Raw genomic sequence first — 20,596 nt, 5'->3', positions numbered from 1 at the left:
TTCGAAGAGAAACACGTCCGTTTTATCGATTAAAATACAACTTAGCCTACCTAATGATTCCTAACTGGATTAGGCCAAGGATCCAATTGGTTGCATGTAAACCAATGGAATTATATTGCATGTGATTTAAATTGATTTATGTAATCATATACAGTTATGCAGTAACTAATTACTAATATTAAATATTCGAATGTGAGTTTGTATATCTGCTTGCTTGTATTTTTTTAATTTCATATGGATCACACATTTTGAGAAAATAAATGCCTTTATGCCTTTATATACACATTTATGATGTAGATTTTTGTGCTTCCGAGTGAAAAAATCTGAATCTTTTATAGGTTCCCTGACTAATTAATACCAGTGAGGTATTCATATGTTTTAATAGTTTTTATTAATCAGTAATTTTAATACTTTAGATATTCACTTATATATAGATATATTTCAAACACATAGCGTGATATATACGACTTTAATCGGACGCAGTCGCGGGTAAATCTTTATTTACGATATTCATAATATCAATAATGATTAATAAGTCGTTCTATTTAATAATTGCAACCTGCAGGTGGATTCGAAATAAAGAGAAGAAAGAATTTCAATAGTTCTCTTTGTGCAGTGTAAAATATCTACGTTCTACATTTCACAGACCGGAGCGAATATTTTCAATTGAAAATTGCAAACGCATTTCAGTATTTCAATTTACCACCGGAGTTCTTATTGGCTGTTAATTATCACTTACTGGAATTCGTATCGTGAACACTACATACAACGTTCTACGTTTCACAAAGCTATGTTCGTGAATGCGGGTTTGTAAGTTACTCTAATAGGCAGGCTCGCTCATATGCACTTTGTATATTAGCGATTTACGTGTGCATTAATAGAGTATCATTGAGATACTAGGAATACATAAGGACTCTATATGTGGAAGCTTGTAATTGGTAAACTTCACAAATAAAAAAAAACACTCCGGGAGTGCCGGCAGAAGTGAAAACTTGAACATTTACGTTGTGCATTTTTGAATATTTTGGTATGGTTGGTGAATAATTTCGCACGAATTGCTTTTTTTTATCTGTATAAAGTACTATTACTTATGTGGTTAAATACAATATTCGTTTATTGCGCTATCGTACACAAAAATGACAATTTAACACCTCAGAAAGATCACAATTATTTTACATTAAAAAGTTTATCTCTCAGAAAAATCAAGTTTCGTTTTCGAACTGTTGGGAGGTACTTTTATTAGTAACGAATTAAGTTGAAATGCAAATTTAAACAATGAAACTGTATTACTCAGGTATAAAAGATTAAAATGTATTAAACATAAACAACAAATATTGATTTCATATCATCACGCTCCGCCGCAGTCCTCTGTTCAGTTGGATGCACAGGTGAACATAATATATCTGTCTATAGGTTTTCAAGTAGGCGTTTATCGCCTAAGCTGTGAGGAAAACAGATATTCCTAGTCCTAGATTCCTTATCTAAGCTACTGATTTTATATATCCATATTTGAGATTTCCACCTGTATATATAGAGGTCAGCTATGACCCGATTTTACAAAATTCCACCCACAAGTTTACTTAGTTTATTATATTTATCATAAACTTAGAATATGCCGGCGTATTATTCGTGACCAATTTTGACCAATTCATGAGTGTGTTAGCTTATAGCCTAGTATTTAAAATACTAAGTGGCTGACTTTTTACGACTTGTCTTTCAAAATTGGTTACAGTAACAATAGATTCGCTTACCGTCTTGGCGCATCTCCGTTAGAAATGTTATTCTCCCTCGCACACTTGTCTATATGTCTTTCTTTCTTTCAAGTATACTATACGTTTCTGATATTGACAGTCTGTATTTTGACACTATTCAAAACTATTAGAAGCCAAATTATATTTTATTATGTTACGTAACTTACTATGCCGTTACTAATTAATTTTAATAGTATCTTATATCATATTAATAAAATACTATAACTCGTATTTGTATGTGCTACCTATTGATAGGTTTGAAGTCGGTGCCAAGCCAAATGTAATATCAGTTACCTACACAAGCCACGCGTGACTTTAAGCGGGATAGCTTCGTGTAGAACAAAACAACCCAAGCGGACAGACTTCGTTGAAAATTAGTTTTATTTAGTTCAGGGCTTGGCACTGACTGCAAACCTATCAATAGGTAGCACATAAAAATAATACTATTTTATTAATATTTAAGGTATTCGGTGTGCGCTGTATTAAATTAAATCTTTACTATGTTATTTTATGCTTTTTAGTTTTTGATGTTGCTTTTTATAAATTATAAAGACTACAAGAATAAGACTGATAAAAATCAACTAAAACGGGACGGAATACAGTTTTCGTAGAAATGAAACCGAGAAATGAGTTTATCACCTTTCACCGAAGTATATTTTCCATTGTATTGTAAGCACTCCTAACGAGAATAACATTTCCGAATGTTATGAAGGTTTCTTAACATTTTCATTGAGGAAACAAGTGTTATAAGTAACTCAGATGAAAGCTCTTGATATAATTCCATCAAGTTGGTTTATATCGCGCTTACCGTCAGCAGGATTTGATATGAAATTGGAAATAGTGTGAACATAGCAAACAATAAGTTTAGGTACATATTGATTCTTCGTTGCAGTCATAATCCATGACTCGAAAAGAAACATTCATATTCGTCATATAAATGATTGCATCTACCGGGATTCGAACCCGGGACCTCTAGCCTAGTAGGCAGGCTCAAGGTGACGAGTGCCGCTCAGAATTTTTAGGTCTTTCAAGAACTCTGAATGGCACTGCATTGTTATGGGAACGGCGTATCAATTACTATCAGCTGAATGTCCTGCCCGTCTCGTCAATTTGGCTTGCATATCACCACATATCTAACTTTGAATGTTTATGACAATGGTATTAAAATGATCTAGTATGTAGGTTAGTGCTGACTCATCGCTCTTATTCTGTAGAAATACAGAATTAAGTATTTTTATCTTACGATCTCTAATAGAAAATTCATTTTTTCAAACGTCTACCGAGTTCCGAACCCAGATAAGTTATCACTTATTGGTATACACAACATTCAACATACCCCCGTTTACACAAAGGGGTTTATATCTGAATGATGCTTTACAAGTTACGCTTTTCACAAGACCCAGTCATGTGTACTTTGTATATCAGCTGTTTGCGTTATCACAATATTGCAGGATTTTTTCTTCATTATGCTTTTTGTATTTATTTTTATAACGGGGAACGACAACAATAGAAAATAGAACAACTCTTACCGCTGTATAATCTGTGGAATTTTGCGAATATTTTGCTTGAGGTGGCACAAAGTATTTTATTTTGTTGAAATGTGAATTAGCCTGTTGTATAAGAGGTCGGAGTTACGACTTATACTGTGACATAGAACTTTTATTCTCTGCATAATGTTATGACCTTAGATTAAGGATTGGTCTCCGCTGCGCTCTAATTAGATACCGCAGGCGTAGTCGCAAAGTGCGGCAACTAATACTACGCCCAATTGGGCGTATTCGAGCCAGTCTCGAACAATGTGAGACGTTGACGTGCCACACTTTTTGTTAAACGTTGCTAATAATTGAAACTAAAATGCTGGGTTGTGTAGTAAAAATGGGAAAATAATACTACAAGAAAGACACTGGGATCACATATTATCAGTAAGTATTTTGTATGATATTAATTTCAATGTAAAATAACACGAAGCGTATGTTACAAAATTTAAATTCAAAGATGCTATTGATTGTCAAGATGTCACGCCAACAAGCATCAATCACATCACTGATAAATAATGATACTTTAGAGTAAATATTAGTAAAAGTAATTCTTGATAGACGCTTGTATATTGTTGTATATTCTATTTTTTTTATGAAAATAAGGGACGAGATTAGAAGGACGTTCAGCTGATGGTAATACGTACTGCCCATTACAATGCAGTGCCGCTGAGGATTCTTGAAAAAGCCCAAAAATTCTGAGCGGCACTACAACTGTGCTCGTCACCTTGAGACATGAGATGTTAAGCCTCATTTCCCCAGAAATTTCAATAGCTGCATAGCCCTTCAGACTGCAACACAGTAATGCTTACACATTACTGCTTCACAGCAGAAATAGGCGCCGTTGTGGTACCCATAATCTAGCCGGCATCCTGAGCAAAGGAACCTCCCACTGGTATATATTATATTCTTTGCTTAGTGTTATTAATATGGAATACGAATCTCCATAGACTCAGTATTAGATGCACTTGGTCCTTCGAGCCGGGTGGATTCGACATTGTAATTATACAACAAGAGGATGCGAGAAGCACTTACGATACCTTCTGCATATCGATTTTTGATTGTTATAGTCAAACTAAGTTTAAGACATTAGTACTCATACTATTTCATGCACCAGATTTATTTGCAAATAAAACGAAAATCAGTTTTAATCTGGGTTTTTTGTAGTGAAGTGTTTCACTAAGGTAATTTATACGTCCAGATAGTCTTCTGCTGTTAGACAACCGATAAAAACAAGCCAGTTTTAATACTTCCGTGTGCGTGACAGGCTACACAGTCTTACATTCGCGATTTGTATGACACTTTGTGTCAGTGTGCGTCGCATGTGGGTCCCATTTACTATCATAAAATACATTGCCAAAATCAGTTTTCATTTTATTACGCTAGGATTATGTGTATCTGGTGATAAATTTTTTTCACTTTTCTATTTGGTTGTCTAATAATAATGCCTTTTAATTCCGAGATTAAACTAACTTAAAAAGTACTCATCAAAATCATCTTATCTTTTTTAAAATGTCTTTCAGTTTTTGTATAGACCTCCAACTGTGTCTATAGAGTTCTAACGCTCTCCACCCTTGTCATAAACGGTCCAAAGATCAGGCGTGTCTCTCTAATCTCATCTTTGGCTATACTTGGCTACTAGTGCCATCTCTACCTCCATGATGATAACTACAATTGCGCTAGTCACATTGAGACATAAGATGTTAAGTCTCATTTGCCCACTAATATCACTAGCTACGGCGCCCTTCAGCCGGAAACATAATGCTGGCAACTACAAAAACAAAGCCTGGTTACAATCTTATATATAAAATTCTCGTGTCACAATGTTAGTTAGCTTACTCCTCCGAAACGGCTTTACTCTTTTTTACGAATGTTTATATGCATATTCAGTAGGTCTGAGAATCGGCTACTATCTATTTTTTATCCCCCTAAATGTTGAGGGTAGTCCACCCAAAAAAAAATTTATTAAATTTTTTGACAATTTTTTTTATTTTATTATGATTCAGCATTGAAAAATACATACAAATTTAATTTTTCGCTCTTCTACAATCACAGTTTTTATATTATTCTGTTCCATACACCAAACCGATATAGGGTTGCAAGATGGCAATCGAATACAATAATAGTAGTACGATATATTTGGTAGGTCTGAGAATCGGTTGCATCAAAATTTTAATACTTGATTATTTTTTTAATATGTTTTATGGCAATACAACGTTTGCTGGTTCAGCTAGTATATTATATTAATAAAACATTTGAATGTAAATTCTGTATACCAAAGCGAAATTTAAAAGCATTTACACAAAACAATTTACAAGTCAAATGTTTGTTTAGCAAAAACAATAAATGCTTTGTTGTATCCGTTTCATGTGCAAAAAAGTAAACAAAATTTTCATGCAGGCTACTGCGTAAATCCAAATATGAAGTAACGGTTCGCTGACATTACTACGCTCGCAATTTCGCGATTTATATTTCGTTGTGAATTTTATTTGGTCGTAGCCTGTCACAAAACTGTTTGCAAAATGGAACTATAAAACCAAATGTCAAAAATGGGCTTTTAGGAGATAAAAAACAAACACAACTGTAAAAGCGATTTAGCTACAGCAGACCTCTATAATATCATTACATCGTTAACATGGAGTGTTTTTTTTTTTATGAAAATTAGGGACGAGTCGAGCAGGACGTTCAGCTGTTGGTAATAGATACGCCCTGCCTATTACAATGCAGTGCCGGTCAGTATTACTGAAAAACCCAAAAGTTCTGAGCGGTACTACAACTGTGCTCGTCAACTTGAGACATAAGTTGTCAAGTCTCATTTGCCTAGAAATTTCACTAGCTACGGCGCCCTTCAGATTGAAACACAGTAATGCTGACACATTACTGCTTCACGGGAGAAATAGGCGCCGTTGTGGTACCAATAATCTAGCCGGCATCCGCTGCAAAGGAGCCTCCCACTGGTAAAAGAGTTCCGAAAAGTTGTTTGGCCTGATTCCTGCCACTGAATGCAATCAACAAACACACTTAAATAGTATCTCGACAACCCATCGACGTGCTGTAAGCAATTAGACTCACCGTTACGATCATATTATGTCTGAAACAAAACTCTACCCACGCGTCTATTAGGCAGAGTATTCGTTCAGTTGTGTTTCGACGGCGCTTTGAATACTACGCCACGCAGTGACAAAGTGTTCAGAAAAAAACTGTCTAAATAACAGCATATCCAAACATAAAATGGATGGAGTGTCGTATTTCAAGTAAATCCTTTAAATTAACAAAATTATGTAACTTGACGTTTTAAATCGTTTCAATAAATAATTTCATTTCAATTGCTGAAACACAAACTCTCTCCTTTTTTGACAATTAATAAGGTTCTTATGAACTAATACTTTTGTTTGTATGAGGTTCTGATTGATTTTGATTACTGTTTTAATGTAATCTGTGTATTTGTTAATGTTAAAAGTTACTACACCACGCCACTCGGACATTTTTGACAACCTTTTTTTAATAAGCGATTGTAAGCCTAGTTGTTTATAGAAGATCAATGCAACATCCTCAATGTTTCGCGTCCCTTCACAGTACGGCATCGAAGAAACGTTGTACAACCTATCAGTGGAATTTACTTCCTTGAATGCTTTTCCAAGAGCTTTCACCTTCCTAAAAAATCTGGTAACACACATATTGTGATTCCTTCGGTGTCGCAAGAATGTAAGGGTGATCACTTACCATCAGAGGACCCCATACACCCTCTTATCCTCCTATTCTATAAAAAACTTAATTTTATATCAGTTTAAGGGGAAACGTATTTGCTTCGACAATCGCTACATATGTACTAATAGATCCTAGGACTTAAGTGCATCTAAATTTTCCCCTCAAAATAATAACGAGGTACTATAAATTAGTTTTAAAAAAGATAAAATCAACGCCTTTAGCTAAAAATCAAATTCAGAGTATAAAATAGCGAAGGATTTTATTTTCATTAGTTACAATTCTCCAAGAGCAACAATATTATTATATTACTCCAATAATCTTCGACATTTGGAGGGAGACCAAATTCAACAAAAACTATGTCCCGTATATTAGTAATTAGTTTTTCTGGTTCATCGATGCGAAGAAACGTTGTAAATGACCTGTCAATAAGAATGAGAGCAATTTCTACATAGGTCATATTTTATATATATTCCTTATGTAATACATCCAAGTAAGTGAATTGCATTTTCTCGCAAGTGATTCAAATTCAAATATTTTTATTCAAAATAGGATTTAAAATGACTTATTGAACGTCCAAAACTACCACCCATTCAAAAGAGACTGCCTCAAACCTGAGAAGAATGGGCGCAAGAAACTCAGCGGGCTTTTTTTGAATATAAAATATGGATTACAAAGTAATATCGTACAACAAGCATTTATAATTAAAGAGCCTGAGGGTGTTCGCTTTAATCCCAGTCCGTGGTGTCATTAAGAAAATCGTTTATGCTATAATAACCTTTCCCACACAAACGTTTTTCAACAATTCTTTTAATTTTCGTAACACATTTGTTTTGTACATTTTCTGGGATCATATTGTAGAAGCATATACATCGCCCAACAAAAGACTTACTAACTCGATCTAACCGAGTAGTAGGCATAACAAGTTTATGTTTGTTCCTCGTGTTAACATTATGAATGTCACAGTTTCTAGAAAATTCCTCAATGTGCTTATGAACATACAAAACATTATCAAAAATGTATTGAGAAGCAACAGTCAAAATGTTTATTTCTTTAAATTTTTCTCTTAATGATTCTTTAGGACCTAGGTTATAAATCGCGCGAATAGCCCTCTTCCGCAGCACAAAGATAGTATTAATATCGGCCGCACTGCCCCATAACAATATACCATAGGACATAATACTATGAAAATAACTAAAGTATACTAATCTCGCCGCATCTATGTCAGTTAACCGTCTAATTTTCTTAACCGCATATGCTGCAGAACTAAGCCTATTCGCCAATCCTTCAATATGGGGGCCCCACTGCAATTTGGAATCAAGAGTAATGCCAAGAAATACAGCAGATCCACTGGTTTTATCACCTCTCCATTCAATAAAATATTCGCATCTACATTTTTGACATTTGGTTCAATAGTACCTTGTACTACACATACAAGGAAAGTAGAACACGTTTGTTTTGTATTTTCGTAAGTCTTTTGTAAATAAATTGCTTTCTCACAGCCTATATTTTTGAAAACCCTTTGAAAATCTCTTAGATAATTTATACATGGACTGATACTGATAGACTGTGCCAGCAGCGAACTCGTCGAAAAAATAGCGGCTAATAGTTAGCCTCTATTTTCAGCAATGCACGCACACTAAAACAAGTGACTGTCGTATTGTATGAATCGTATGATATACATGTAGTAAGTTATTTAGTAAAATGCTATTATGACAAAACAAACAAATTCTTACATTTTATTGTATGGGTCATATTTCCAATTTGAAACGGTTTTCAAAATTTTAAATCACTCGTTACGGCTATGTTTGTAAAATAAAGAGCCGAGACCCTAATACTACTTTTTCTTACTATTGCTTATATTTTTCAAAATTACTGAATGTTATCTATTTTACTTTTTAATAAATACTACTGGATAATTTATACGTCTAGATAGAGTCTCTTCCTGTTACGGCCCAATATACTATCTACAGGTAGAGATAAATTACTACCTTCTACTGTCAGTAATTAGCTGTCAATAATCTGAAGCTGTCCCAATATACGACAGACAATATTACTGATAGCTACAGATACGGCTAATATTGGGACGCGTGAATTGCAATTTCCATACAAACTTCTATCCCTGTTAAGCTACACGTCCTCACATTGACAGACAGCGTGTACGGTTAAGATGAGTTACCGTCGATAAGTTTATTGGGACAGAAAATTCAACGATAGTTAGGATTTTTTATCTCAAGTAGGCCACAACCGGAGATAGACTGAATATTGGGATCGGCCGTTAGACAACTGATAAAAGCAGGGCAGATTTAATAATTTAGTGTGCGTGACAAGCAACTACTAAAATAGATCTTAACTCTAAACTCACTTTTTTCCAATGTTTTCAAAGCAGTCATAGTCTATCTCATAGTTTCTCAACCTTATTGACAAGAGCGCAAAAAAGAATGCTGGGAGAGTTTCTTGCGCCGCTTCTTCTCTCTCAGAGCGCCATTTGTTTCTGAAGCGGTAGTAGTATCTAGTAGTTATTAGAAATGACATCAAAAAAAAATCCTAAAGGAATCAATTTTGAGAAAATAAATGCATTTTATTCCTTTTTATTTTGCTCACCGCCCACTTTGAATATATGTTTTTTTCTAGAGTATTTTCGTGTATTTTTTTGTCTTTTTAGACTATATATTTTAATCTACCCACGCCCCATCTGCGCCATCTCAATGCCCCCTAATTTTCTCTGGGTCTTCTAAAGTCCCACAAGGGGGCGTTATCGCCCACGTTGAGAACCTATGGACTCTATCTACACATATAAATGACCTAAGTAAAATACTCTATGGACAGTGAAATATAATACATGTATGGTTTTTATAAAACAAATTTGAAGGTTGAGCTTCATATTCCTCGTTATTAAACTTTAGATAGTCAAAGTCGGGCGCTGTATCCACCCATTTAATATATTTTATGCATGAAAGCACATTGGCACGAGGACCCCGGGATACGCTGGATAAAGTATTGATTATAACCACTCTTGTGTTTTCATTCATAAAATTTACAAAGCTGTTTCTACTTGGCAACCTGTATAGCCGAGTGGTTAGCGATCCTACCTACTAAGCTAGAGGTCCCGGGGCTAGAATCCCGGTAAGTGCAAGCATTTATATGTATAAATTAAATACATAAAGTTTTTGTCAAATTCAAATTAACTTTATTCAAATAGGCTTAAACTAAACGCTTCTGAACCGTCTCTACAAATAATTCTTTTAAATTACTGAATTTACCATATGTTAGTAAAAAGTTGAGCTTGTGAGAATGCCATACAACAAACTCAACGGGCACTCTTTTCAATGAAATAGAGTATTTTACAGTGGCTGTAATATACATAACAGATAAGTTTGTAAGGTGCTGTCAATCAATATATGAGTCGTGTTATAATAATAATAATATAAACTACTAGCTGACCCGACAGACGTTGTTCTGTACATAATAAATAAAATACTGTTTTTTTTTGATGAAATTTTCAATAATATTTCATAACGTCAAGAACTGAAGAAGAAAATATGCTCACTGTTGTTATACAGAAATTGTTTCACAGCAGAACTGTCAAACCGTGCGTCAATAAATTCTCTCACAGAAAATATGTCCATACAAAAGAAATATTGGAAATAAAAATAATTATGGGTTCCAAATCGAAATAAAAACTATCCTATCTCTCAAGTTGGACTAAATTGCACTCCATGCACTGCACCCCATCTAAATCCGTTCATTAGTTTAGGAGTCCATCGCGGACAAACAACGTGTCACGTAATTTATATATATTAAGATTTCATGAAAAGTAATAAAGGAAGAACAGTATAAATATAAATTACCGTATATTCGATGCATCAACCTTGGGAACTCATTGTTTGTGTCAGGATGCTTCATGAACATGATGGTCGTGATTACTGTCACAATTAGTAATTGAATCCAACAGTTACGTTGTTTCGTTTTATTTCATTTCGTTACGAAACTTCAAAAAGTATGGCTTTGCCATATCGTGATTGCAGCACAAATTTTTACTTGTAAAGTAAATTGTTACGTGTTGTAAAAGAGTTACGATCCATAACTAGGGACATTAAACGCCAAGCCTTTTTGTAACAAAAACGTACAGGGTATGGAATTATTAGTAGAGTTTGTCTCTACTAGACAGTTCATAATTATGAAGTAATCTATCTATATATATAAAAATCAATTGCTGTTCGTTAGTCTCGCTAAGACTCGAGAAGGGCTGGACCGAATTGGCTAATTTTGGTCTTGAATTATTTGTGGAAGTCCAGAGAAGGTTTAAAAGGTGAATAAATAGAAAAATGCTGCTAAATTAAATAAAAACAACAAATTTGTTTTTCCTTTGATGTGTCCATACATAATTTCTATGAGTGAATATATTGACGCACGGTTTGACAGTTCTGCTGTGAAACAATTTCATTACGACAGCAGGGTGCATATTTTACGAAGTAATTTTTGATGTTATGAAATATTATTGACAAATTCATATAAAAACATTATTTTCTTTATTATATACAGAACAACGTCTGTCTGGTCAGCTAATGTCTCATAAAAATTTGAAAAAATGCTTAAAATATAAAAAAGGGTTTGAAAATGTATATTAAGTGACTCACGCATACAAATACATGAAATACTTATACGTATTACATTAATTAAATGGTCACATGAAAAAAATATTATAAGATATATTGATATCGTTATTATTAGATAATAAATACGTCTAGATGGTTTGTGGCAGCCATGAACACGTTGAAAAAATAGGGGCGAACTGTTAGCCTCAATTGTCACTAATACACTAATATTAAACAAAATGACTAACGTATCGCGAGTGTATAACGTAGCAGTCTTGCACACTAAAGTAATAAACCTGGCCTGTTGTCATGCGTTGCCTTACAGCAAGAGTTTATCTAGACGTATAAATTATCTAAGTCGTAGTTTATTATTCTTTCAAAACAAAATATTCAATCTTGTCTATTATTAGGCTGCATTTACGGCGGTGAACCCTGAAAATGTTGCGTTTAGTGCTCAGCTGACAGCAAACTTGATTGTGCGTGTACAATTGCAAAGAAAAATGAATCCATTTTTCGCCTCTTTAATATGTGCGCACTACGCAAACAATTACGGAATAATATACGAAGAAGATATCATGTTTACCCAATTATTATAGACCGTCAATATAAAGGAGAAATTTATATAATATTATATTCGAAGTTGCTAGAACACGAATTTTTGTTTATGGTTTTGATTACAATGTTACTACACACGCACATATAGTCAATCGCTTGGTCAGCGCCGCAGTGAACGCACTTATTTATCGCCATAGCGCGTCAATGGACCGACGTACGCAGGGCCGACGAGCTCGACTGACGATTCTCGTCAGCGCGACGTAGCTGTACGCGCGTAGCAATTCATCAGCGTTAGGCTGCATTTAGTGCTCGACCGACGCTCAAAGCTGACTTTGATCAAGCAAAGCGACAACAATGAAAACATATGATCGCGCTTAGTCCAGCGCTGATGTATTACTACGCGCGTACAGCTACATTGCGCTGACTAGAATCGAGAGTAAATAAGTGCGTTAAGTGCGACCAAGTGACCGACCGCATGTGCGTGTCGTAAACCGTAAACAAAAATTCGTGTTCTGATAATTTCAAATATATTGTATAAATTTCTTTTTCAATTTGATAATATATTTTCTGCCTTTTATTCCGTAATCGTTTGCATAACTAGTACGCACAATATAATAAAGAGGATAAAAGTGGATTCATTTTTCTTCGCAATTGTACGCGCGCAATCAAGCTAAAATAATTACATATTATAACTATTAAAATATGAACTTAAAATTAAGCTTGTTCATTAAATCTCCAGTTGTCAATATTCAAGCCCGATGAAATAATATATTCCTCAAAATAAATGTCCAAGTTTTAATAACCTAATAAACATAAAACCACCTAAGTGTATGAAATACAAAGTAGGTGGGTACTTAATGAGTGGATATTATATTCCTGTTTGCTGTATTTAACGATCGCAATAAAAGAATCGTTGAGGCAAAATCAGCCTTATTACTAGCATAAAACGTAGCTGTGTAATTAAAGAAGAAGAAGTTTGTAACGAGATTATACAGGACAGATCTAGAACAAAACTATGTTAAATTGAAAAAGTTGTTCGCAGCTAACGTTGGACACTTGCCGCAGACTTGGCACAACTTGGTTGACTTTGTAGAAGCTTAATTGTGAGATAAATTCTCTCGATTATCGAGCACTTTGATAATACATTTATGAATTTATTATTTATATTTGCAAAGGAATTTTACGCTAAGATAATTTATATTACGATATTTACTCTTACACTCGCGATTTGTATGTCACATTGTATTAACAGTCAACGTCATTTTTTTTCGACGTTTTCACAGCTATCACAATCTATCTAGACGCATAAATGATCTAATAATAAATCTCATAACCTTTTACGCATCTAAAGGAGTCTAAATTAATGGCATATTGCAGTCCTTTTGATACTTTTTCAAAATGACTTCCTTAGAAGACAGGCGAACTCTAATCGATCTTATCATTGTATTAAAACTTTTAAATGACAAGATTGACTGTCCTTAGCTTCTGAATAAAATTAATTTTCGTGTCCCTAGTAGATATCTCCGGAAGCAAATTACTCCGCTAGTTCCACCGGTTCGAAGATGTATGTTTGGAGCGAACTCTCCTATTCCTAGGCTGTGCAAGATGGTAAACATATATAGCGATTACATCGATATTAATTTCACGACTTCTGTCTATACAGTTCGTAAATTATTTTTATGTAAGTTTAGTGAATAAAATGTAGTCATAATAATTATGTTACTTAGTTTTATAATATATATATAATAATCTTAAATAATAATAATTTAAAACCAAATCATTTAACCATTATTACTTGTTAGCGTATATTTTTTTTCCTCTTAAACTAATATTTACTTTGTGAAAATTATTAAAGCATGTGGTAGATACCTGTTATTGTTTGTTACATTAAGCACATTATATTTAGTCTGTATTATAAATATATAACGCATCAATGTAAACAAATGTTGGTATTTCTAAATAAATAAATAAATAAATACTCGATTAAATATGATTACTTGTGGCGGCGTTGTAGGGCGGATCGTTCCCTTTCTTTATATGTTCGAGGCAAGCGACTGCTGATCCGTGCGTCATGTTTGTAAACGGGTACTACTTGTGGTGGCATTCATTGTTAAATTTAAGTTATATTTTCTTATAAATAAAACACTTTTTAAAGGATTCATCATCATCAGCCGGAAGACGTACACTGCAGGACAAAGGCATCCAGCGATTTGACCAGATTGTCAATCCATCTTGTAGAGGCTTACCAACACTGCGTCTTTTTGTACGTGGTCGCCATTCGAAAACTTTACTTTTTAACTAATTATTTGAGCCTAGGCTATACGGATTTGTCGAATCAGTTCATCCTTTAGGCGATAGGATAAACCGATACAGACTAGGTCAAACTAGTTTCTCCTATCAGCCTTTGGACAAACCCGTTCAGCCTAGGAAAAACTAGTTTTTACTAAAACCGGGTTTGTAATTACAATAACTTCTCAACATCAAATTATATATAATACTAGTTGACCCGACAGACGTTGTTCTGTATATCTATACTAATATTATAAAGAGGAAAGATTTGATTGTTTGTTTGTTTGCATTGAATAGGCTCCGCAACTACTGAACCGATTTGAATAATTCTTCCACTGTTGGGAAGCTACATTATCCCTGAGTGTTATAGGCTATATAACATTTTCAAAAAAATTAGGGATCCCTACTAAAAGTCCAGTTATGTAACCCAAGGTGTAAAAATACAACGCGAACGACGTCGCAAGGTATCAGCTAGTAATAAAAAAAATAATGTTTTTTATGAATTTGTCAATAATATATCATTACATCAAGAATTATTTCGTAAAATATGCTCCCTGTTGTTGTAATGAAATTGTTTTACGCCAGAACTGTCAAACCGTGCGGCAATAAATTCTCTCATAGAAAAGATGTCCATACAAAACAAATATCGGACGACGGGGGACACATCAAAGGAAAACAAAATTGTTGTTTTTATTTAATTCCAAACACTTTCATATTTATTCACCTTTTAAACCTTCCCTGGACTTCCACAAACAATTCAAGACCAAAATTAGCCAAATCGGTCCAGCGGTTCTCGAGTTTTAGCGAGACTAACGAACAGCAATTCATTTTTATATATATAGATAGATAACTTATTGGTGCGGAACAATTATAATGCTGAATGCAATATTTTCTTATCAGCACTAAAGATAGCTAAGAAAACTAACATTATTAAAATTGATATTACTTTTAGCTTGATCGTTTAATGTTGTGAATTATCGCATGACCGTCTATCAATGGTAATGCATTTGTGTATTACAATGCCACCAATAATTATTGCTTTCGTATTATCGACAGTTCCATAACTTATGTCAAACATAGATAATATGGCATATTAATTAGGTTGTGATTAATGTAAATAGTTAATAATATTTACAACAAAGATAATATCGACATAACGTATTGATTTTGTATGGTATACATATATATAATAATAATTTTAAATTAGATGGTTTCCTTAAAATATGCTTTTGGATAATTATATCAGTTTCTAGGATTATTTCATAAAATCGTAACAGTGCCGAATGTTTTACGCTAATCAACACAAAGAACATATTATTATCAATAATATATTGAGATGCGACAGTCAAAATATATATTTATTTAAAATTTCCTCGTAATGATTCTTTAGGACCTGGGTTATAAATATCGCGATAAGCCTTCTTCTGCAACACAAAGATTGAATTAATATCAGCTGCACTGTCTAATCTATATATATACAAGAGAATGTATGTTTGTATGTTCCCTAATAACTCCTAAACTATTCGGACGATCTCAATGAAATCTTTTGTAGTAGATTCTTTGAAGCTCAAGGAAGGTTTACATATAGAATTTATATGGCAAAACAACGTTTGCCAGGTCAGCTAGTAACAATATAGGACATAATACTGTGAAAATAACTAAATAATCGACAGAAATTATATTTACATAATTTAAAGTTACCATTAAAAACTAAATAAGAATTACAACTATTAGCTGTATAAAGAATTAAAGATTTTTAAATTAATAAATTTATTTATGCAAGAAAAGTTTATCTGTACACAGAATACATATATTATCATTTTCTAACCTAACCTAACCTAAACCGAAAAGTTTCATTTTTCCTATTATATCTCGATTAAACTTCCTAAGACTTACCGAACATTGGCGAGGGTATGCCGTCGGCTCTTAAGATACCTTCCATGGTACTTTTGTAGTTCTCCGATACTGCCTTGTTCAGCTTGCATCCTGGCGAATTGTTGATTAGGAAGCACTTCGTCTCCACCCTGGCCAGAAGGTGAAGCACCAACAGTTGCTGAGCCACGCTTTCGGGCCTTATTGGACTTCCTTGCTGCTGCTGATATGCATATCTTAACTGATGATGGACTACCGAAACGTTTTTTGCCAGAACTTCTTGATGAAGTGAATGCAGTATCTGTACTACTTCTCGTACTCTTATAGGATGGCGTGAATGTTGCGTCTGTGGCGTCTTCTAGAGGCCAATCGGAATCGTCCTCTTCTTCTATACCCGGTAAAGGAGATTGCTGACCAATAGGACGAGGGGAGTTTATCACTGGCTCCGGAGTGACTGCAAAAAATAATTGTCAATTAGTAGGGAAGTTAAATTAAAATCATTGGCAACATTAAATGAAATTGTGTGTAATCATAGGTTTATTGATGTATAATGAATCATATTATGTATTAGAATTATGTTTTAGTATACAGCGTGTAATTGTTAAGTGTAACCTGCCAGTATTCCGTTACTATTACAGATATCAAAAAACTTTAAATTGATATCGAAAGGAAGTTACGTGATCAGTAAAATGACATCAATTACTTTTTAAAAACGAGCATTATTAAAAAATTTGGTACTAAACCAGTGGGAGGCTCCTTTGCACAGGATGCCGGCTAGATTATAGGTACCACAACGGTGCCTATTTCTGCCGTGAAGCAGCAATGTGTAAGCATTACTGTGTTTCGGTCTGAAGGGCGCCGTAGCTTGTGAAATTACTGGGCAAATGAGACTTAACATCTTATGTCTCAAGGTGACGAGCGCAGTTGTAGTGCCGTACAGAATTTTTGGGTATTTCAAGAATTATACAAATGATTAGAGTTTTATTTAGTGTTAATTCCGTAATTGTTTAAAGACAAATATTGGCGGAATCAACACTAAAGAAAACTCAAATCATTTGTATAACTATGGTTTTCCGCACAATAACGCCTACTTCAAAAAAAATTCTATTTCAAGAATCCTGAGCGGCACTGAATTGTAATGGGCAGGACGTATCAATTACTAGCAGCTGAACGTTCGGCTCGTCTCATCCCTTATTTTCATAAAAAAAACTAAACACTCCCATACATTTAGTATGAGCTTAATAGAATGATTTTGATTTCCTTATTTTAAAAGGTTAAGGTGTAAACGGGAATCAATTACTGGTATTAAATATAGTCGGACTGTGCTCGAGTGGAGACCCGATTCACTGTTATGGTTCCACGCCGGGCCACTGGATGGCTCAAGAAAAGGAGTAATCTTCTCATTGAGGAGGGCTATTGTCCTCAATCCCGGTGCAGACTAAGGACAGACAGCCCATGAACTCCAGAGAGGGCGAGGTGTGCGCGTGAAAAGCATTATCCCAGACCCCGAGCATGTCCGGGAGACGAGTTGAAGACCCGTACTGACCGCTGAGAGCACAACAACCTCAAAGGTGGTAGAATTAGAGCGGCTCTACCACCACCACCGCTTTACTGTGTAGAAACGGATTCCCTGGTAACTTGTTAAGGCTGTTAGAATTTAGCTTTTACTTTATGTAAATAACGTTTTTTTTTATGGAATAGGAGGACAAACGAGCGTACGGGTCACCTGTTGTTAAGTGATCACCGCCGCCCACAATCTCTTGCAACACCAGAGGAATCACAGGAGCGTTGCCGGCCTTTAAGGAAGGTGTACGCGCTTTACGAAAGTTAGCGATAAACTAAATTAGAATTATGTCTTTAAGGTATTCACTAAATTCAATAATATTTATGGTGCTATTAATCAACATTGAGTAGACATGAAACTAATTTATGAACAGAACTGAAATGTCAACTTTAATTACAATTGCATCCTCCGAGAGATGATAATAGCAATGTATATAATATATCTATTCCATTGGTATGTACAGCTGTTTAGTATTTATATTTAATATAAGCTGTGTTATGTCTATCTAAGTCTGGAATCCAGAATATTATTGTATTACTAGCTGACCCAGCAAACATTGTATTGCTATAAAAATTAAAGAAACATATTTAGGGGTTGGGGAGGTGGTTCACCTTTATCATTTAGGGATACATGAAAAATAGATGTTGGCCGATTCTCAGACCTACCCGATATGCACACAAAATTTGATACAAATCGATTCTGCCGTTTCAGTAGAGTTTGATAATAAGGACCAGGGCGCGAGAATTTTATATATATTAGATCTAGAAATCTCTTGTTCATCAAATTTTTATGCTTCCAACAGGATTTTAAAAATCACAATTCTTTTGAAATTACCGACATTGTTTAGGAACTTAATTGAAAATAGCGTGCGGGCTATCCCTCTTGTGCAGCCCAAAGATAAATTACTAAAGCAAACTAGGTGAACTGTAACAATGTCTGATAATTGTCTTACATTTTTACCCGCATATTCTAGGGGACAGAGTCCATCATTACTATAAACTAAAATCTTAGATCATTTATACGTCTAGATAGACTAACGGCCATTTTAAATAACGTATCTCTAGTAACGGATAGATTGCCATTACCTTTTAATGACCAGATCTTATCTATCCATAGTTATGTCCAATATTATTAGTTATAATCCAATGCTATCTGTCGATAGGTTATTGAAATGTAAGTAAGCGTAAAAGGGTAGATTTATCTACCTCTAGTGGGTTAAACTAAGGATAGATAGGTTATTGATAACGGCCGTAGCTGTGTAAACGTCGAGAAAAATTGAGTTTAGATTTAACCTCTTTTTTGAGCAATTAACTAACACAATGTGTCAAACAAATCGCGAGTGTAAAAAGGCTTGTCACGCACACTAAAGTAACAATCCTTGCCTGTTTTTTTCGGTTGTGTTACAGCAAGAGACTATCTAGACTTATAAATTATCTAAGACTGAAATAAATCTGATTATTAAAAAGATATAATTCAAATAAACATTGTAATAAATGAAGAATTGGATCTCCAAATACATAATTATCTAACATAAGAAACAAAATACGAAACTCCGAATCTACGATCAATGTTAGATACAATCTTATTTCAGCTTATATTATTCCTCAGAGATCAGCTAGACAGAGTTGTTTAACTTAGGTATCTAAAGTCTCGTACAATTAACTAACAAAGAACTCAAGATGATAATTAATCCTGCTGTTTCTTAAGCTTTTATAAGAATTCTTCGTTAAATCACTGCGGCTACTTTTTAACGAAAAAGCACCAAGTTTTACTTGGAGATAATTTAAAATTAAGCGTAAATCGTTATAGGTATCCTATTCAAAGGAGCCTCCCACTGGTAAATGCCTTTAGTCGCCTGTTACGAAACCCTTGAGCCTGGGACTTCATTATTCTTTTTATGCCCCGGGGAAGCACAAGTTAGGTTAAATTATGCTTGAAACTTATTTCATATCAATATACTGTAAACTAAGGTTAAGCAATTATTATATTTCTAGGAATCTCATATAATCTTATCTTTCCATATAAACTTATGTAGAACGCGCCATTTTACCCGCGAAGTCTTCAATTACATCGCAATCTCCCAACTGAAATTTAACTAATTTGGGTTATTTCGCAATTTCAAAGACTTTAATTTTGCGCGAAAACCTTCCTTATATTCATTACATTAGCTGTAAGTAAAAAATTGTCAACTAACATCACTTAAACCTTTTGTTGGCAACAAAATGTTACGGGAAATTAAATTAAACATTTCATTAAATTTCATTATTTAATGTACAAATTTATTATTAGTTACTATTTTGTAAAGAGGGGGAGGCTCCTTTGCACAGGATGCCGGCTAGGTTATAGGTACCACAACGGCACCTATTGCTGCCTTGAAGCAGTAATGTGTAAAAATTACTGTGCTTCGGTCTTAAGGGTGCCGTAGCTAGTGAAATTTTTGGGTAAATGAGACTTTACATCTTATGTCTCAAGGTGACGAGCGCATGTATTGTGCCACTCAGAATTTTTGGGTTTTTCAAGAATCCTGAGCCGCACTAGGTCATCAGCTGAACGTCATTCTCATCTCGTCCCTTTTTTCATAAAAAAAAGGAACGTTTATTCGCAGCGATAAATAATATTTTATTTAACGTTTATTTACCCTATCAAATAATTCTGCTCTCAAATGATTGCTATTTATTTTTCGTGTACAAAACACATTTAGTAATGTAAATTACTTTGAGCAAAGCT

At 34.2% G+C, this 20,596-nt stretch overlaps 1 protein-coding gene across 5 annotated transcripts in view; it reads right to left on the bottom strand.

Annotated features, from left to right (window-relative positions):
* LOC126969336 (cAMP-specific 3',5'-cyclic phosphodiesterase) overlaps positions 1-20,596 on the bottom strand; it is a 607,232-nt gene that overhangs the window by 442,439 nt on the left and 144,197 nt on the right. For 3 of the 5 annotated variants that reach the window (XM_050814745.1, XM_050814753.1, XM_050814762.1), the window contains exon 3: positions 16,330-16,759. The exons of the other annotated variants lie outside the window; for them this stretch is intronic. In XM_050814745.1, coding sequence (XP_050670702.1) covers positions 16,330-16,418 — 89 coding nt within the window. In that variant the 5' untranslated portion in view covers positions 16,419-16,759. The remainder of the gene's footprint in view (positions 1-16,329; positions 16,760-20,596) is intronic. 5 annotated transcript variants of the gene reach the window in all.

Source organism: Leptidea sinapis, chromosome 1 (genome assembly GCF_905404315.1).
Source record: "Leptidea sinapis chromosome 1, ilLepSina1.1, whole genome shotgun sequence".
Classification (NCBI taxonomy): domain Eukaryota; kingdom Metazoa; phylum Arthropoda; class Insecta; order Lepidoptera; family Pieridae; genus Leptidea; species Leptidea sinapis.
This window is presented reverse-complemented; position numbering and strand designations above follow the sequence as displayed.